The sequence below is a fragment of the Littorina saxatilis genome, linkage group LG15 (genome assembly GCF_037325665.1).
Source record: "Littorina saxatilis isolate snail1 linkage group LG15, US_GU_Lsax_2.0, whole genome shotgun sequence".
Lineage (NCBI taxonomy): Eukaryota > Metazoa > Mollusca > Gastropoda > Littorinimorpha > Littorinidae > Littorina > Littorina saxatilis.
The window spans coordinates 16,485,661-16,505,416 of record NC_090259.1 but is presented as its reverse complement, the minus strand read 5'-3'; the positions used below and the strand labels follow the sequence as shown (position 1 = coordinate 16,505,416).

Here is a 19,756-nt window from a genome sequence, read left to right as displayed (position 1 = left end):
TACTGAGGCGTGAAGTCCCGCGAGATTCCAACTCTGCCCCGGATTCTTACTATGCGCCCAACATCGATCACAGAAGTTGGCTCACTTGCTGGTTTGATCGGAGCACCGATGGATGGTTGTGGCGAAAATGCAGGAGGTAAGTTTTGCTGAAAATGGTTACGTTTATGCAGTTTTGTCAGTGAAAGACAAGAAATGCCTGTTAATGATAAAAATACGTTATATTTCTTACGAACAACGACATGAACGTGAACAGAGTGTTAGCGGGGGTTATCTTCGTCACATTTCGAATTGTGGAAAACGTTTGTTGATCTGTTATGAGCATAAGTTTGCGAATGACCATGCTTACTTTTAATGTTAATGTTTTTAATGTTACGTGTGTGATTATTATTGCTTTCGAAGAATGTTTTTTTGCATTTTGTTTGCGGGAAGACCAATTTTGGACGCGGTGTTGTGAGATCTCGAAGAATATGAAACATTTTTGACGACGTATGATTTTGGCGCGTTATCGTAACTTAACACAAACGTACCTGTCGTTAACGTAACGTGCAAGCAAGTGCTGCACTAACTTTAGATCAGTGAACGTTGGAAGAGTAAAATATGTGCAATAATCTGTATATTCACATTCTCGATAAATGTGGATGAACCTGGTACGATCTAAAACCCAAGTTTGAATTTTCTGTTCGTGCGTAACCTAACGCAATCACACTGACCACATGCCTGTGTTAAGTTACATTCAAACTATCCCTTGTAGATGGAAACTGAATCTGCAAGAACATGTCTGATTTTTCAAGATGATTCTGTGTTGAATGGCGATCTTTTAACTTCAGTTTGTGTTTTTGCCTGCACAAGGGATGTTTTAGTGATATGAGTTTGTAAGTAACTTTACTCCATGAATTTGGCCTTTCCAACACTAACAGAAAGGATGGTGTTAAGTTACACACATGCATTTTTCATCACATGAGTTTGGCATAGCAAAATTAATGGAATGGGAGCTTTTTAATTGTTTGCGTGGGTTATGTTTGAAAATTAATTGTGTATATTGTAACAAGTAGGCTCGGTCAGAGAAATCTGTCTGTAGGTAACTTAACGCGACAACTGCATGTTATGTTTCCTTCAATCATACTGACATTTTCAAATGGCATTGCTTAGATGAACTCAGGATTTCATGAACGGCTTCAATCAAGCTTTCAAAGGTGACTGCCTGGAAACAGCTAAGAATGTACCTTATCAAAAAGTTCAGTTCTTCAAAATAGATTGAAGGTGTTTGTATGTAACTTAACAACAGGTTTTGTGTACAATACAATACAATACAATAACTTTATTAATCTCTAAAAGAGAAATTACATTGCTGAGTGTAAAGTTACTCTCAAACGCATCTTGAAGAATCTCACATTTTTGGCCTGTGTCAACTGTTCTATATACAACAGGGATGTTGCTACAAATTCATACCTATAGGACAAATGTCCTGAGTTCTTCAGCATCAATAGGACATTTGACCGCTTTCAGAAAGTTTAATAGGACATTATGAATTTGCGCCAAACAGCTTATAACACATTCCATGGAATTGTTCCAAAGTCATGCGCCCACACACACACGCACACACACACACACCCACGCGCGCACACTGTAGAACACACACATAATATAGTAAATACATGTACATCAACACAGTGTGCGTATAATGTTGTATTTGTTTAGTTTCAAAGAAACCACAAAAAAGAAACCAACATGAACAACTTCAGAGCTCTTACTTTGATTACAAACTGCATGATTTGGATAAAAGTTGAAAAACAAAATGATCGGTTTGATCTAATGAAATACTGAGAAGATGAAAACAAATGATCATTAATGGGTTGCATTTTCATGACTAGAAGATATTCATGACTAGAGGTCGACAGAATATATGAAAAAAAGAACAGGTTACTGCATCATTGGAGCTGTTGAAAGCGTCTTTTACTTCATTTGCTGTCAGCTGTTGAGAAGATATTTCTCTCGCTTTAGTTTTTTTTTTTCAGCGGCATAATTCAGTGCTTCGTCTCGTATCGACAACATTCAGTGCTTATAATTCAGTGCTTCGTCTCGTATCGACAACAAAAGCAGACGACAAATTTAGTCAGTTGGAGTTGTCTCCCGTACTCCTGTAGTTGTCTCCCGTACTCCTGAATATAAAAATAATCCACTATTTTTAGATCAGTGCGCTGCACCGAGACGGTTATACCCAAACAGCGCATACCGCAAACGGTTCGAGAATTCCCAACAAAAGAAAAGATCCGCACGCGGCACTGGCAACTTCAGTGTCAGCTGAACACGAGAGCGTTCGGTCTTTTAGAAGATTTGTATCTTGAAATGAAAATTAACGAATATCGCGCTGTCCGAAGGAATGGAGTACATATCGGACAATGACCACGCTCAGGCTAAAACGATAGGACATCTGACCGACATGCGGTTATGTGAATCGGACATTTGGGGATTTTCATTGGTATATGTCCGATGTCCGACGCCTAACGACATCCCTGTACAATTCTGCACACAGTTATTACACTACATAGTGTTCAAAGAGTGTATAGGTTGGTTCAAGCCATTTTTTTTAAAACATGTGTAAGGATGTAACTTAACACAAACATAATCATAGACACAGGAAACATTCAGTGTAAAGTTACATGCAGGAGTAAACATTGCAGTCAACATAAATTGAGTATCTTCTCCCCCTATTTTTGGATGAAATATTATTTAAAGCTCTCAATAAACAAAATACAGTTGCTTGAAGTTCCTTTTAAGGCAAACACAGCATTTGAATGTAACTTAACTCTGTAACCTGTTTAAAAAAAAAAGGGAGTGTAGTGTTAGGTTACATTCATGGATATTTGGTCCCGTGAAGTTTGCTTTATAGAATTCATTGACTGAGAGCTTTTAAATATTTACTGCATGGGTCATGTTTGATCACGAATTGTGTACAGTGTAACAAGTAGGCTATGTCAGAGAAATCTGTGTTTGTAAGTAACTTAACGCAACAAGTGCATGTTATGTTACCTTCAATCATACTGACATTCTCAATTGGCATTGCCTCAATGAACTCAGGATTTCATGAACAGCTTCAATCAAGCTTTCAAATGTGACTTGCTTGAAACAGTTAAGAATGTAGCTTGTCAAACAGTCCACTTCTTCAAAATAGATTGAAGGTGTTTGCATGTAACACGACAACATAGGTTTTGTGTAAAGTTACTTTCAAACGCATCTTGAAGAATCTCACATTTTTGGCCTGTGTCAACTGTTATGGCACTATATAGTGTTCAAAGAATGGATAGGTTGGTTCAAGTCATTTTGTTTTTAAACATGTGTTTGAATGTAACATAACACAAACATAATCATAGACACAGGAAACATTCAGTGTAAAGTTACATGCAGGAGTAAACATTGCAGTCAACATAAATTGAGTATCTTCTCCCCCTATTTTTGGATGAAATTTTATTTAAAGCTCTCAATAAACAAAATACAGTTGCTTGAGGTTCATTTTAAGGCAAACGCAGCATTTATTGCTTGAATGTAACTTAACTCTGTAACCTGTTTTAAAAAAAAGGGAGTGTAGTGTTAGGTTACATTCATGGATATTTGGTCCCGTGAAGTTTGCTTTATAGAATTCATTGAATGAGAGCTTTTAAATGTTTACTGCATGGGTCATGTTTGATCACGAATTGTGTACAGTGTAACAAGTAGGCTATGTCAGAGAAATCTGTGTCTGTAAGTAACTTAACGCGACAAGCGCATGTTATGTTACCTTCAATCATACTGACATTCTCAATTGGCATTGCCTCAATGAACTCAGGATTTCATGGACAGCTTCAATCAAGCTTTCAAATGTGACTTGCTTGAAACAGTTAAGAATGTAGCTTGTCAAACAGTCCACTTCTTCAAAATAGATTGAAGGTGTTTGCATGTAACACGACTGTAATATACGTGTTGTTGGTCGTCCACAGATTCACATACGTATATCAAAGACAAGACCGTTCAGTTTCATGTCTGCTGTTTATTCCGTGCTACTGCCGTCGTGCCGCACTACATCAATCTCTGACGTCATCTAAGCGTCTTTTTAGGCTAAACTATCAAATCGTCTTATTAGACTAATCTAGTACAAAGTCATGGATACGACATCCCTCCCTTTCTGGAAAATAAGCTCCCTTCTGCTTATTAAAATTATATTACATTTATTTCTGACTTTTAATTTCAGGTTAAAATAATATGCCATGGTGACCCTATAAATTTACTTTTACTTTAAAATTAACCCATGTACACTTTTCTCTTCTTTTTTCCTTGAACATTTTTCTCTTTAAACTGACAGCGACGTACCATATGCATTGAACATGAAGCATGCCTAAAACCTTAAGACATGTGAACTTCAGCATGCACAACCACAACATTCAATGAACAAAGATAAAGGAAATAATCTCAACATACATGATTCTAAATAATTCTAAATCTTGTTTAGACTATCTGCCGTGAACTAAAACACGTGCTAAATTATGACTGTTTGTTGTTGTTTTGGTTGTCCTTATAGAGGTTGAAAACAATGATTGTAATTTGTATCTTGTCTTTTCAAAATATTCATTCATGAAACACAGTGGTAGCATACATGTACCTTGCCAAGATTGTGAGTCTTTGAAATGTTTCTTCTATAAGTTTATAACACTGTTGAACGTTAGAATAGAGAAACTTAAGAGAAACAAAACCTTTCCTTCTAGGATACAAGAACCACACTCTGAACATAGCAAACGAATGACTGGATCTTGAATGCACAAACTAAAATTTAAACACATCACGAATTGAGAACAAAATAATAACTCTTGGAGACGACTGCGATACCCTTAAGCACTGGGTATGGCACACTTGTGACTTTGAAAACTTGCCAGACACGGGCACCAAGCTTTCACGAGTGAACATTACTTGAAAACTTGCCAGACACGGGCACCAAGCTTTCACGAGTGAACATTACTTCACTTTATCTTCACCACATAATCTTCTAGCTTCTTGGGCGCAGCCCTGATCCTGGTGGGCCTTGCTGGAATTTTGTCCGGAGGTTTTTCTTCTTCGCCCAGAGTTTTGTCCGAAGATTTTTCTTCTTCACCCAGAGTTTTGTCGGAAGGTTTTTCTTCTTCATCCAGAGTTTTGTCATCATCGCGTTCCTGGTATTTCTTTACGAACGAAGAATTGCGGCTGTACACAGCGCCGCTTGGGGTTTGAACGGTGACCTTGCTCCCTGCTTTCTCGATGACCTCACATGGCTCTGGATGGAACGGTGTGTCAAATTTCCCTGTAGCCTCCTGGCGCAACAACACAGTGTCGCCCAGATTGACGTCGCTTGCTTTGGCGTTCCTCTTGTCATCTGCATACATCTTTGAGAGCCCTTTCTTTTCGGCGTCTCGATCCCGAACATCCTGGTCGCAGTCAGTGAAGAGTTTCAGCTGCGGCAGCTTTGTGCGTATTTGACGATTGAAGAGAAGCTCCGCTGGGCTGCGTCCCGTTGACGGATGTGGAGTTGCTCGATACGCAGCAATGTACTTCAGGACTTCATCTTGCCAGTGTTTCTTCTCTGCTTGAGCAATCTTCATCCTCTTCACCAGCGACTGATTTTGGCGTTCGACTTCTCCGTTTGCCTGCGGCCATCTTGGTGTTACTCTGATGTGCTCAGCACCAATGTCTCTCATATACTCTGCAAACGTCTCTGATATGAATTGTGGGCCATTGTCAGAGTGGATGGTGAGGGGTAAGCCATGTCTTGCGAAGATGGTTTTCAGCGCGTCCACGGTCTTTTCCGATGTCGTGGACTTCATGATCGCCACTTCGTAGTATCGACTGTAGTAATCGATCACGACCAATACAGAGTGCCCCGAAGGTAGTGGTCCTAAGAAATCAATCGCGATGTCCTCCCAAGGCCCCGACGGTAGCTTGCTGCTTCTCACCGGCTCTGGTGGATTGGGTCGGCTGACCAGTTGACATCCGTGACATGATTTGCAGTATTTCTCGGCTGCTTTCTCCATTCCGGGCCACCACACCTTCGTACGTAGATTCTGTTTGGTCCCAACAATACCCAAATGACCCTCATTGAGCTAAGGCTAGGATTCTCGGCCTCAACTTCTTTGGGACGATGATGCGGGATCCCCTCAGCACAAGGTTCCCTGCAGTGCACAGCTCAGGACTCACTGCGACATACAGCTTGTCACAGTTTTCCCAGCGTCCAGTCTCTAAACACCGTCTCACCGCCTGCAGTTCGTCGTCTTCACTCGCTGCCTGATCGATCTCCTCGGCTGTCACAGCGTTCGGTGTGGCGCTTGAGGCGATGAAGTGAACGTGGGCCTCCGCTTCCTCGGCGAGGACGGAGGGCGACGTTGTGGAAGACTGCAGGAGCCTGGAGAGGGAGTCCGCGACGTTCTCCTTCCCCGGGATGTAGATGACATTGTATGTGTAGGCCTGCAGACGGAGGACCCACCGTTCAATGCGAGCGCTTGGCTTCGAGCGGGGTCCGTAGATGATCTGCAGAGGTTTATGATCTGTGAGGAGGTCGAAGGACAGCCCGTAGATGTAAGGGTGAAACTTCTCACATGCCCAGACGATGGCAAGCGCCTCCTTCTCTGTCTGGGAGTATCTCCTCTCGACGTCGGTCAGACATCGACTGGCGTAGCTGATGACTCGGGGACCACCGGTCTGCTTCTGCACCAGAATGCCGGCAACCCCGAATGGCGATGCGTCGGTGATGACCTGTGTCTTCGCCTTTGGGTCGTAGTACCCGAGAGTGTGTGCACTGGCCAGAGCGTCCTTCAACGATTCGAAGGCTGTTTGCTGTTCTGGGCCTAACACAAATGGCTGGTTCTTCCGCGTCAACTTCCGCAGTGGCTCGGTCAGAGTCGCGAAGTTGGGAATGAAACGTGCACAGAAGTTTACGAGACCTAAGAAGCTTCTGACTTCGCTGACGGTTTCCGGTTCTCGTGCGTTTCTCACCGCCTCGACCTTGGCGATGGCAGGGTTGATGCCCTTTGACGTCAGTTGATGTCCCATGAAATCTATCTCAGATTTTCTCAGTTTGCACTTATCAACGTTCAGCGTCAGACCTGCATCTTGTAACCGTTGTAGCGCTTGACGAAGTCTCTCGTCGTGTTGTTTCGCGTCGGGCGCGTGTATGATGATGTCGTCAGAGAGGTTCGCGACACCCGGAATGCCTTGTACCACTCGCTGTAGATTTCAGAGGCAGCGTTGATACCCATCACCAAGCGTTTGTACCGGTACAGACCGCAGTGCGTCACAAACGTGGTAATGTCTCTGGAATCAGGGTGTAACTCACACTGGTGGTACCCCAATTTTAAGTCCAACTTTGAAAACACTCTGCTCTCAGCCATGTCCTGTAGAAGCTCATCGACGGTGGGGATTGGATGACGCTCGCGCATGACAGCCTCATTTACGCGACGCATGTCTACCGTCAGGCGAATGTCATTGTTCGGTTTAGGCACAATCACAATCGGGCTCACCCATGGTGTGGGTTTCTCGACAGCCTCGATGATGTCCTTGTCGACCAATTCACGAATTTTGGCTTCTACCTTCTCTCTGAGACCAAACGGTGTTCGTCGCACTGGCTGAGCGACGGGTTTAACGTTCGGGTCTACTTCCAACTTTACTTGGCGGTCTTTCAGCTTTCCAAACCCTTTGAAGAGTGGTCCGAATTCCTTGACGATTTCTTCTTTGAATTCATCCCTTTCACTGGTTACAGCTGACACACTTTGTACGTCCAGTCCGATTTTCAGAACTTTCAGAGTTGTTGCTGTGTCCCTACTTAGCAACGCTTCACCTTTCTCTCTGATGACGATGAATTCTGCTGTAGTCTGGTCAGACCTGTTTACCCCCATAAGTGTTTTGGAGTAATGCTCAGCCCCAAAAATAGTAATCCTGGCACAAAAATAGTAATCATCCAGCATTCGTCGCCAATTACAACGCACATGACAACTGTGTCTGCGAAACGCAATCATGCACATATATCCATCATTCACAAACAAAACACATCAGTCAGTTTTTGTAGTCATCATAATTTCAAAGAAGATCACATCAAAAGCACATGCATCACTGATTCTTTTTCTTTTGCTCGTAGTAGGCCTTTTTCAGTGTGTCAAGCGCTTCTCTACTGTAATTGCGCTTGCCGAATGAGTGACATGATCTCTGGTCAGTCCTGTGCTTTTTCATCCCATTTTGCCATTGAAAAAAACAATGCCAAACATGTGAATTAATAAAAAAAAATTTTTTTACATTTTTATTATTTATAAAAATCGTAGTCTTGACACGGATAGCGGAATGGCGTATTTTTTGCAGAAAATCGTAATAAATTACGCCAAAATCGTAAGGGTAAACAGGTCTGTCTGGTTTGCACCTGCCTGTATCTCAGCTGTGAAACTGCCGATAGTATGGAGAGGTGATTTCGATGTGTACGTGAACAGTTTTTTCTCACACTTTCTTGTGGTACACTTGATCTTCTTCTCCTTCATCTTCGTCCACAGTTTCTCGTCAATGATGTTGGTGTCACTACCAGAGTCGATAATGACGTCCGTTTGTACACCGCCAATTGTCACGCTTATCAGATTGTTCTTCTGCCTACTTGACGTCATGAACACGTAATTCTGTTCATCACCGTCTGCGTCACTTTCACTGGTGTCAGTTTCCGCCTCTAACTGTCGCACTCTTGGCTTGTTGCGGAATTTTGTCTTTCGCTTGTTGTGAGGTCTGCTGTCTCTCTTTCCATCGCCACCCTCTTTCTTTTTGGATCTACATTTTGTGGCGTAGTGGTCAGCACCGTTACAGTTGTGACAAGTTTTCCCTCTTGCTGGGCACTGGGGACTTTTGCCATAGTGGTCATGTGATCCACACCGGTAACATTCACCTTTCTGTTGAGCTTTGTGTGTATTTCCACGATCTTGCACAGCATGCACCTGTGACGCTTCTTGCTTCATTTGTGCAATCTGCTGTGATACCGTCTCTTGCAAAGCAGCCTCAGTGAGAATGTGAGCGATTGTCAAGGTTTCTCCCTTCTCCAACAACTTTCTCCTGAGTTTATCAGACGTGCAGTGTTCAATAACTTGGTCTCTGATCTGAATGTCATTGTCGGCAAACTCACACCCTACAGTAGCCTCCCTGAGTCTAATCACGTATTTGCTTATCGACTCGTCCTTTCCCTGGTGTATTTGCCGGAATTTGTGACGTAGGAAGATCGGATTGGTTTTCGTTTTGAAGTGCTTGTTGAGAGCATCAACTGCTTTTTCGTATTCTTTAGCAGTACCGGCATCGGGAAGTTGTTTGAAAATTGTTCTTACCTCCCTGCCTGCCGTGTATAGTAGTAATGCACGGCGCTGTTGTTTTGTGGAATCTTCTGTCATGTCAAACAGTCCAATGGAGTCGGCGTAGGCTTCGAATTCTTCGATCCACGTGGTCCATTTCAGTGACACTTGTTGAGCATCTCCTGTCGCCTCAAAGGCATTTGGAGCCTGTACGCCATGATTTATCCTCGTCGCCATTGTAATATACGTGTTGTTGGTCGTCCACAGATTCACATACGTATATCAAAGACAAGACCGTTCAGTTTCATGTCTGCTGTTTATTCCGTGCTACTGCCGTCGTGCCGCACTACATCAATCTCTGACGTCATCTAAGCGTCTTTTTAGGCTAAACTATCAAATCGTCTTATTAGACTAATCTAGTACAAAGTCATGGATACGACAGCGACAACATAGGTTTTGTGTAAAGTTTCTTTCAAACGCATCTTGAAGAATCTCACATTTTTGGCCTGTGTCTACTGTTTTAATCTACAATTTTGCACACAGTTATTACACTACATAGTGTTCAAAGAGTGGATAGGTTGGTACAAGCCATTAGCTTATACCATGTGTTTGAATGTAACATAACACAAACATACTAGTCACAGGTATTATTCACTTTGCCATCAACAGAGGTATTATCTTTTCTTACCTTTTTGTAGATGGTATTTGTTAAGGCTACTAAACAAACAGGATATGGTTTTATGCAGGTCATCAAAAGCCAAACACAGCATTTATTGCTTGAATGTTAAACACAAAATCACACAGGAGAATGTCAGGTCATCATATTCAATTTAAGTGTGGGTAATTTTGTATTCGGATGTGGGTTTTTTAACACTAAACAGTATGTGTTTGAATCAGAATGTAACATAAAACACACATGATCAACAGCTTAAAGGAATGCTATTTCAGTACACTGATTCGGGCTTTTTTCATTGGTCTATCATTTCATTAATTTCTTTCTTTTTTTCCTTTTCAGGTACACCTCCTGGGCCCTATCAGCTTAGACAACATCGTGTAAAGTTTGCAGAACAAATTGGTGTGGAAGCTGACAATGCTGTGCCTTGCATTTCAAGGAGCAAACTGTATTATCAGGGTTTAGTACAAGAGCACACGGACAGGGGTTCCTTGGATACATTCCGAAAGATACAGAGTGACCGTTCCAAGCTCTACCGTCAGTCCATGTCTGAAGATGTCAAGAAGAAAGACAGGGAAGGGGCACGCAGTAGGATGGCCGAATACAGGAAGAGGAAAAAAGCAAAAGAGGAGGCAGACCTGAAAACAAGAGCGGGGCGTGAAAGAGGAGAGAAGACCAAACAAGACTACAGGGAGAAAATGAAACTGTACATGAGGGAAAGGAGACGGACACAGTCCAAAGAGGTTAAAGAAGCAGACAAAGAGAAGTAAGGAAAACTAGTTTTTTTTCTTTGGTGTTTTCGTTTAACATTTTATGGCCATTTAATCGTTTTGTCTGTGTTTACAGTTCTGCAGCAATTGGCTTAAAGCCATCACAGGTAATAGAAACACATTTGTTTGGTTGTTTATGCTCAGGTATGTTAAGTTATTTTCATTTCATTACACTTTCAGCCCTACCTCCCATTGGCAGCAACTTAGATGAAATAGTAATTCAGAAGTAGGTCTTCTTGCTAGGCAAGTACTTGAATGAATACAGGAAGAGCACAATATTGGGCCAACTAATGAGGACATGCAATGAAAAAAATAAAAGTGCTTATATCCATTTAAGTTCTGGTTGATATCCAACTACAGACCTTCCTGCTCTAAAACAATAATAAAAATAAACCATGGCTATTGTAGTTTTCACGCAGTATCAAAAAAGCCAGCCAAGGTACAAAATCGTGATGCTATATGTTTCATGGTGTCCATCACCTAGAATGAATGTGAGTCGTATGGGCTTTGCCCTTCTTGTTTACGAATTAATTTCGTACTCAGACCTGGCTGGTCTTGGCCTAATTTTGGATCTAGATTTAGATCAGGTAGATCACTACATCATGCACAAAAAAAGACACGTCACTAAAGCAAAGTATGTCGGACGTCATCATGAGTTTGTGTAAAACAAAATCGAGGCCGGAATCACTCAAGTTGAATCGAACTCCGACCAAACACCAACGTAATAACTAGGTTAATTTATGCACTCGCGTGAACAAGAAACTGTCGAGCTTCACAGATGTCGTCGTTGGGTAGTTTTGGGTTTGTTTTACTACCATAGGAGGATTTTTGAACTGTAAATGCACTCAGCTGCAACAAAACGCAAAACGAAGGCTGTGAGCTGCACTACGCCTTTAAGACCTGTATTTTTCAGACTTTGAAAGGTCTTAAAAGGGTGGTTCCACAATATGTTCCTTAACTCAGTAACTGAAGCTGTGTTTCCATTATCAGGAATTTGTCAAAGCATCAGAATACAAATATCCTGTAAATGTAATGGCTACTTTTTCAGTCACAGCTTTATATTATTGTTCTGTGTGTAATTTTGTAATTATTTGTAAAAACAACAGCCATATATCTTTTATGTAGATTCTACTCAAATTTATGTCTGGTTGGTTGCCGGGAGAAACTTAAGTGTGTTTAAAAAAAAAATTTTAAATAAGGCACTACACATATATAGTACATCTGGCATCAGATAACCAGGTTACAGATATCTTCTTCTTCTTCAGTGTTCCAGAATGTTCTGGTTACGTGTGAGCTCGTTTGCCCATTTGGGTTCCCCACACTATACTCTGAGAGCATTGTCAGCTTCACTCTGCTTTCGTTGAGTAGGCATGGTGGGTATTTTCGTAAACTCTGACATGGATTACAGGATCTTTTCCGTGCGCACTTGGTCTTGTGCTTGCGTGTACACACAAAGGGGGTTAAGTCACTAGCAGGTCTGCACGTAAGTTGACCTGGGAGATCGGAAAAAATCTCCACTCTTAACCCACCAGGTGGCAGCGACTGGGATTCGAACTCACGACCTCCCGATTAGGAGGCCAACGTCTTACCCCCATGCCACTGCGCCTAGCAGATATCAATATATTATCACAAACTTGCTGTGGTGGTTTCGTGAATGGATGGAGAAACTTGTTATAGTTTTAAAAAAGCAACAACAACAACAACAAATAAACATCCGGGCCATCTTTTCCTCCCTGGATGTGTGATGTATTTTTGTGAAATTTGTAACGAATCGTGTTTTTTTCAAACACATGTGAAATTAATGCTGGGGGGATACTCGGGTACGGTGACAGTAATACAAACATTTCTCAATAGAAAATCTTTGATTTACAAAATTAAGTATACTTAATTTGTGCCTAAAAGTTTGAATCAAAAATGATTAACGGCTTTCTGTAAGATGGCTTAAGCTTGGGGGGGGGGGGGGGGGGGTGTAATACAGAAAGAGATAACTTGCAAATGGTGATAAACTTTTTTAGCGCAAAAAACTGTGACTTCACCACAGCCAGCAAGACCAATTTATTGGAAAATGATAGCTACATTAACGCTTACCTCAAAAGCGCGGCTGTTGATCAATTTGGGTGTACATGTAACACTAACAATAAACAAGAGGCGAAGCCTTCAAGGCTCACGTAAGAAATCCACAAACAGTAACACAAACTCAATCACTTCGTCACACATACACACACACACACACAGTAAGCGGCATAGGTGACACTGTGCAAGAAAGCGAGACACTAGATCTAGATCTAAATGGCCGATTTCGAAGAAAAAACTAGTCTCGGCCCGCTCGGCAAAATAACAATGACCGAGACTTTCAGTAATTCCTTCGCGTGACGTCTAACCCTCTTACGTCATAATGTGACGTCTTCAAATGTTGTGACGTCTTCAAATGTTAAAGTTTCTACCACAGACATACATACATACATACGCACGCACGCACGCACGCACAGACAGACAAAAGTTAGCATCGCATAGGCTACACTTACGTGAGCCAAATACAGCGCTTCATTTCTACCGAGACCCTATGCAGCACATGTGGATGCTAAAAATGTATTAAACTTAAAGGACAAGAGTTACATTTTTAAAAAAACACTAACCTCTTGGCTCTACATTTGCATAAGATATATAAATATAATTTCTAAACTAATTTTGCTATCTTTTCGTTTTAGGCTGTACAAGCAAGTGTTTGACCCTCAACCCCCCCTGGACCCTCAACCCCAGCAAGACTCGCCGCCTACCCACGTCTCTCGGCCTACCCACGACTCTCGGCCTACCCACGACTCTCCGCCCACCCAAGACTCTCCACCCACCCAAGACTCTCCGCCCACCCAAGACTCTTCGCCCACCCAAGACTTTCCGCCCACCCAAGATTCTCCACTGCAGATCAGAGACAGATGTGAGCAGGACCTGCATGACTTTAAAGACACTATGCACAAGATCATTGAAAAAGCTACGAGCAACGCAGAAGAACTCATGCCAGCAATCCTCCACTTCAATCACATGGTTGGTAAAATGACACCTTCCGCCCTTGCATCAGCTCTGTTTGCCTTTGGAACATCCACAGGCTGTGCCTCAGGAGTGAGCAGCGGCCCGATTCCTGTGCAACCAACAACAGCCGTCGCTCACCGAACAACTCATGTGGGAGGCAGACGGTGTCTGCAGTCCAGTCGCATGCCATCAGAGACATACCAAACCGGGCGAAAGAGGGAAAGTGGGGACTCCTCTCAGGCTCTCCCCAAAAAGAAGGCTCGGAAGGCATCACATTGCTTGAGTCAATTAGTTGCCAACAATGAAAACTTTGGTAAAAGTCACGCTTCCAAGGGGTGAACAATAGAGAACAGTGTACATTATTATTTAAATCTACTCTTATTTGATGCGTTTTGAGACATTTTTGACTCACATGCAAAGCAAAAGTGAGTCTATGTACTCACCCGAGTCGTCCGTCCGTCCGTCCCCCCCGTCCGTCCGTCCGGAAAACTTTAACGTTGGATATTTCTTGGACACTATTCAGTCTATCAGTACCAAATTTGGCAAGATGGTGTATGATGACAAGGCCCCAAAAAACATACATAGCATCTTGACCTTGCGTCAAGGTCACAGGGGCCATAAATGTTGTCTAAAAAACAGCTATTTTTCCCATTTTCTCTGAAGTTTTTGAGATTTAATACCTCACCTATATATGATATATAGGGCAAAGTAAGCGCCATCTTTTGATACCAGTTTGGTTTACCTTGCTTCAAGGTCAAGGTCACAGGAGCTCTTCAAAGTTGGATTGTATACATATTTTGAAGTGACCTTGACCCTGAACTATGGAAGATAACTGTTTCAAACTTAAAAATTATGTGGGGCACATGTTATGCTTTCATCATGAGACACATTTGGTCACATATGATCAAGGTCAAGGTCACTTTGACCCTTATGAAATGTGACCAAAATAAGGTAGTGAACCACTAAAAGTTTGTTTGTTTGTTTGCTTAACGCCCAGCCGACCACGAAGAGCCATATCAGGCCGGTGCTGCTTTGACATATAATGTGCGCCACACACAAGACAGAAGTCGCAGCACAGGCTTCATGTCTCACCCAGTCACATTCTGACACCGGACCAACCAGTCCTAGCACTAACCCCATAATGCCAGACGCCAGGCGGAGCAGCCACTAGATTGCCAATTTTAAAGTCTTAGGTATGACCCGGCCGGGGTTCGAACCCACGACCTCCCGATCACGGGGCAGACGCCTTACCACTAGGCCAACTGTGCCGGTACCACTAAAAGTGACCATATCTGATGGTAGAAAGAGCCAATAAGCACCATTGTACTTCCTATGTCTTGAATTAACAGCTTTGTGTTGCATGACCTTGGATGACCTTGACCTTGGGTCAAGGTCACATGTATTTTGGTAGGAAAAATGTGTAAAGCAGTTCTTAGTGTATGATGTCATTGCTAGGTTTAGCTGAAGGTCAAGGTCATGTAAAGGTCAAGGTCAAGCATGTGAGTCGTATGGGCTTTGCCCTTCTTGTTATATTTGTCGGTCAACATTTGTGTCTTGTGTGATGTGTTTTACTGTGTACAAAATAATGTCTTGTATGATGTGTTTTAAGTAAGTGCAAAATAATGTCTTGTATGATGTGTTTTAACTAAGTACAAAATAATGTCTTGTATGATGTGTTTTAACTAAGTGCAAAATACTGTCTTGTATGATGTGTTTTTAACTAAGTGCAAAATAATGTCTTGTATGATGTGTTTTAACTAAGTACAAAATAATGTCTTGTATGATGTGTTTTTATCTGTGTGCAAAATAATGTCTTGTATGATGCGTTTTTATCTGTGTGCAAAATAATGGCTTGTCGATAAAAGGTGTTTTCCTCCTGACAACGCAACATACACACGAAGACATACACTTTTCAAAAGAAAATTGTTTTCAGACACTTTTGAGTTAGAGTGGATATTTGCTGGGTTCTTGAGAGAGCGTGTTGGTGTGGGATTTCTTTTTATTGTGTAGAATTATGCAGTTCTAAGAACCCCCCGCGGGTTAGGGGGAGTCCCATATTGGTTGGGACGAGAAAGAATTTACCCGATGCTACCCAGCATGTCGTAAGAGGCGACTAACGGTTCTGTTTCTCCTTTTAGTTTTACCCTTGTTAAGTGTTTCTTGTATAGAATATAGTCAATGTTTGTAAAGATTTTAGTCAGGCAGTATGACTATGTCAGAAATGTTAAGTCCTTTGTACTGGAAACTTGCATTCTCCCAGTAAGGTCATATATTGTACTACGTTGCAAGCCCCTGGAGCAATTTTTTGATTAGTGCTTTTGTGAACAAGAAACAATTAACAAGTGGCTCTATCCCATCTCCCCCCTTTCCCCTATCCCATCTCCCCCCTTTCCACGTCGCGATATAACCTTGAGTGGTTGCAAATGACGTTAAACACCAAATAAAGAAAAAGAAAGAAAGCAGTTCTAGGAACTTTCGAGAATCAGGGATTTTGGCTGGGTTCTTGAGTAACAGATTTGCATGTTTTCTTATGAGATTGACAGTATGTTTCTGTGACTGTATATCTTTGTGAGATGTTTTGTGAAGCTCTGATTGAGTACAATCGTTTGGAAAATTATGCAACTCAAATTTGGACTGTCGTCAGCTTATTGATGGGGTTTAACAGCGCAGTGGCATTCTGATAGTGAAACTGTAATTGAAGTAAAATTTGGTCTCATCCTTCTGATGGAACATAATCTTGTATATAATGTCTTGGATAAGAGTCGTTTTTACATTTAGTCAAGTTTTGACTAAATGTTTTGACATAGAGGGGGAATCGAGACGAGGGTCATGGTGTATGTGTGTGTGTGTGTGTGTGTGTGTATGTAGAGCGATTCAGAGTAAACTACTGGACCAATCTTTATGAAATTTGACATGAGAGTTCCTGGGTATGATATCCCCGGACGTTTTTTTCATTTTTTCGATAAATGTCTTTGATGACGTCATATCCGGCTTTTTGTAAAAGTTGAGGTGGCACTGTCACACCCTCATTTTTCAATCAAATTGATTGAAATTTTGGCCAAGCAATCTTCGACGGAGGCCGGACTTTGGTATTGCATTTCAGCTTGGTGGTTTAAAAATTAATTAATGACTTTGGTCATTAAAAATCTGAAAATTGTAAAAACAAAAAAACAATTTATAAAACGATCCAAATTTACGTTCATCTTATTCTTTATCATTTTCTGATTCCAAAAACATATAGATATGTTATATTTGGATTAAAAACAAGCTCTGAAAATTAAAAAATTTAAAAATTATGATCAAAATTAAATTTTCGAAATCAGTTTCATCTTATTCCTTGTCGGTTCCTGATTCCAAAAACATATAGATATGATATGTTTGGATTAAAAACACGCTCAGAAAGTTAAAACGAAGAGAGGTACAGTAAAGCGTGCTATGAAGCACAGCGCAACCGCTACCGCGCCAAACAGGCTCGTCACTTTCACTGCCTTTTGCACTAGCGGCGGACTACGTTCAATTTCATTCTGTGAGTTCCACAGCTTGACTAAATGTAGTAATTTCGCCTTACGCGACTTGTTTCTCTCTTCTGATATGTATCGTTGTTTGTGACTCAAGTGATAGCAAGTTGGAATATGTATAATATAAATATAATATACATGAGGTGGGTTTTTTTCCGTGTTTTTTTTATTTTTTATCCGAGTGTTAATGGTTGATATGTATTTGAGGATGTTGATGAAATGATTTTCATTACATGAAAGTTGAAACAAGGTATTATATCGTATTTCCGGTTTGTGAAATGTAGTGGTGTATGAACTTGTGTGTATGTGTATATGTCTATACTAGATGATTACCCGCTTCGCCGGGAAGAAGTAGAGCCGAATACCAGGCTGTGTCTGGGACCCGGCTTTGCCGGGTGTACGCTGGCTTTGCCGGCGCACGAAGGAAAGGAGATAAACGCGCAAAACACTGGAGACCTTCTAAAAATAGTAACGTGCAGTGACCTTCTAAAAATAGTAACGGGAATATGGATTGACGCCACACGGAGGAAGGGAGATAATCGCGGCTGAAAACACTGGAGAAGATAAGGAAGAGTAACTGGTGGTGGATCCCGAAAACAAAAAACCAAAAAAATCGGTTCAGCGCGCACAGCGCTGCGCGCTGAGAGCACGTGTTGAAATATCTCATCGATGAGGTTGTGTCCGGGGTGTAGCTGAATACGGTGTCCAAATTTGAAAAAGATCCACCGAGAACTTTGGCCGTGCATCGCGAACAGACAGACAGACACTAGTCGTATATATATATAGATATCTATCTATGATTGTTTGCTTGGATGTGCCTGTATGTGAGGCACCAGGAGTGGTGTGCAAGAAGAAAAAAAGCCCAGCTAGGTGACAAGCACTGTTGTGAATCGCCTGAAACCTCATCAAAACTCAACTTCAACCATACCAACCATACCAACCAAATACTTAGTTCCCACCCAGTTGGACATTTTCTCGTGCACATAATCGCCTGGTTCCCAATACATGCATTTCAAACAAGGAAAACGGAATGACCAGAAAATGCATGAAAACTTTGTTTCTGTTTTTATTAGAGGAAAGAAATTCAGTTAGATTGCATTCAGAAGAAAATAAAACTGTAAGCAACATACAATTACATACCGCAAATACCCTGATCAGAACATTCTCATTTGCCTTGTCTGTTGCGCCATGCTCAACGTTAACAGTATTTACACACTGTACATCACTAGCCCAACTTGATTCTGCAGAGTCTGTTCCGTTTGACGTCAAACTCAGCAGGTCGTCCTCACCTGAGCTGAAGAGAAGTTTTGAGACCTGACCTAAGAGTCTTTCCCTCTTGTAGTGGCTTGAAACTTCATTGCTGATACAGTGGAACCCCCCTTTTAAGACCCCCCAATTTAAGACTCCCTCCTTTTTAAGACCTTGTTTTCTCAGACTTTCTGTTCATAACCTCTGTCAAATTACTCCCAATTTTAAGACTCCCTCCTTTGTAAGACCTGATTTTCTCAGATTTTTTTTTAGGTCTTAAAGGGTCCTTGTCTGCATTTTTATACCGAAATCGCCATTTGACCATTAAAATGCAGAGTCTATTATCTACAAATATCAACAATACACCCCCTTTCGATCAGGAAAGACGAAGCCAGTGTAGCCGTTTGAAAATTCATTGTAGTATTCCAGCGTAGTACTCATAGTAGGATATCCTTATTTGGAAAATGCCAAGCGCAAAACTCCTCTCAAATCCCGTGCATTTCGTGCGTTTAAAAAAAAACGTGGACAGCGCTCCAGTGTCAAACTGTTGCTGCACTTATTTGGGCGTGGCTATAAGCATAGTGACATGCATTTGATTGGTCAGTATTTTTAGGCAAAGCACACGTTCTCAGCAAACAGAAAACAAAATATTGGAAGCGTGAGTCACGCTACCCTAAAATAAAATCTTTTTTTACATATATATTTTTTTCTATAACTTGTTTCCCCATGGTTCATTCATCATCTGACATAACTTTTCAGCGAAATCTAACCATAAGATTATTGAAAAAAAAAAAAAAAAATGTAGACGACCACCTTTAAAAGGGGGATTCCACTATACCAAGCAGCTCTCCACGAATTCTGTCTCCTGCAGCATATTGCACCCTGCCACAAAAAGGGACACATCAAGTGCAGATAGATGTTGATTCTTGAGACATAACTTTTATGATGAATGAGCTTGAGGTTGTATGTCGCACAGTGTGGTTGAGTGAGTGTTTGCGCCCGCTTTTAAATTTGTAGTACTTAATCCAAAACGTGTGTGTATATTTCCAAAGATCAAGTAGCAACTGAACAATTGTGTGCACACCTAAATCACAAGCAGCTTTTCAGTTTCTAATGACCCCCCGCGGGTTAGGGGGAGTCCCATATTGGTTGGGACTAGAAAGAATTTACCCGATGCTACCCAGCATGTCGTAAGAGGCGACTAACGGTTCTGTT

General features: G+C 41.6%; 1 protein-coding gene across 1 annotated transcript; it reads left to right on the top strand.

Moving 5' to 3' along the window:
• Positions 1–32: 32 nt before the first annotated feature.
• Positions 33–17,544, top strand: LOC138948676 (uncharacterized). The gene is made up of 3 exons (XM_070320265.1): positions 33–136; positions 10,321–10,744; positions 13,457–17,544. The coding sequence occupies exons 1-3, from the start codon at positions 52–54 to the stop codon at positions 14,112–14,114; spliced, it is 1,167 nt and encodes a 388-aa protein (XP_070176366.1). The 5' UTR covers positions 33–51; the 3' UTR covers positions 14,115–17,544.
• The last annotated feature ends 2,212 nt before the right edge of the window (positions 17,545–19,756 follow it).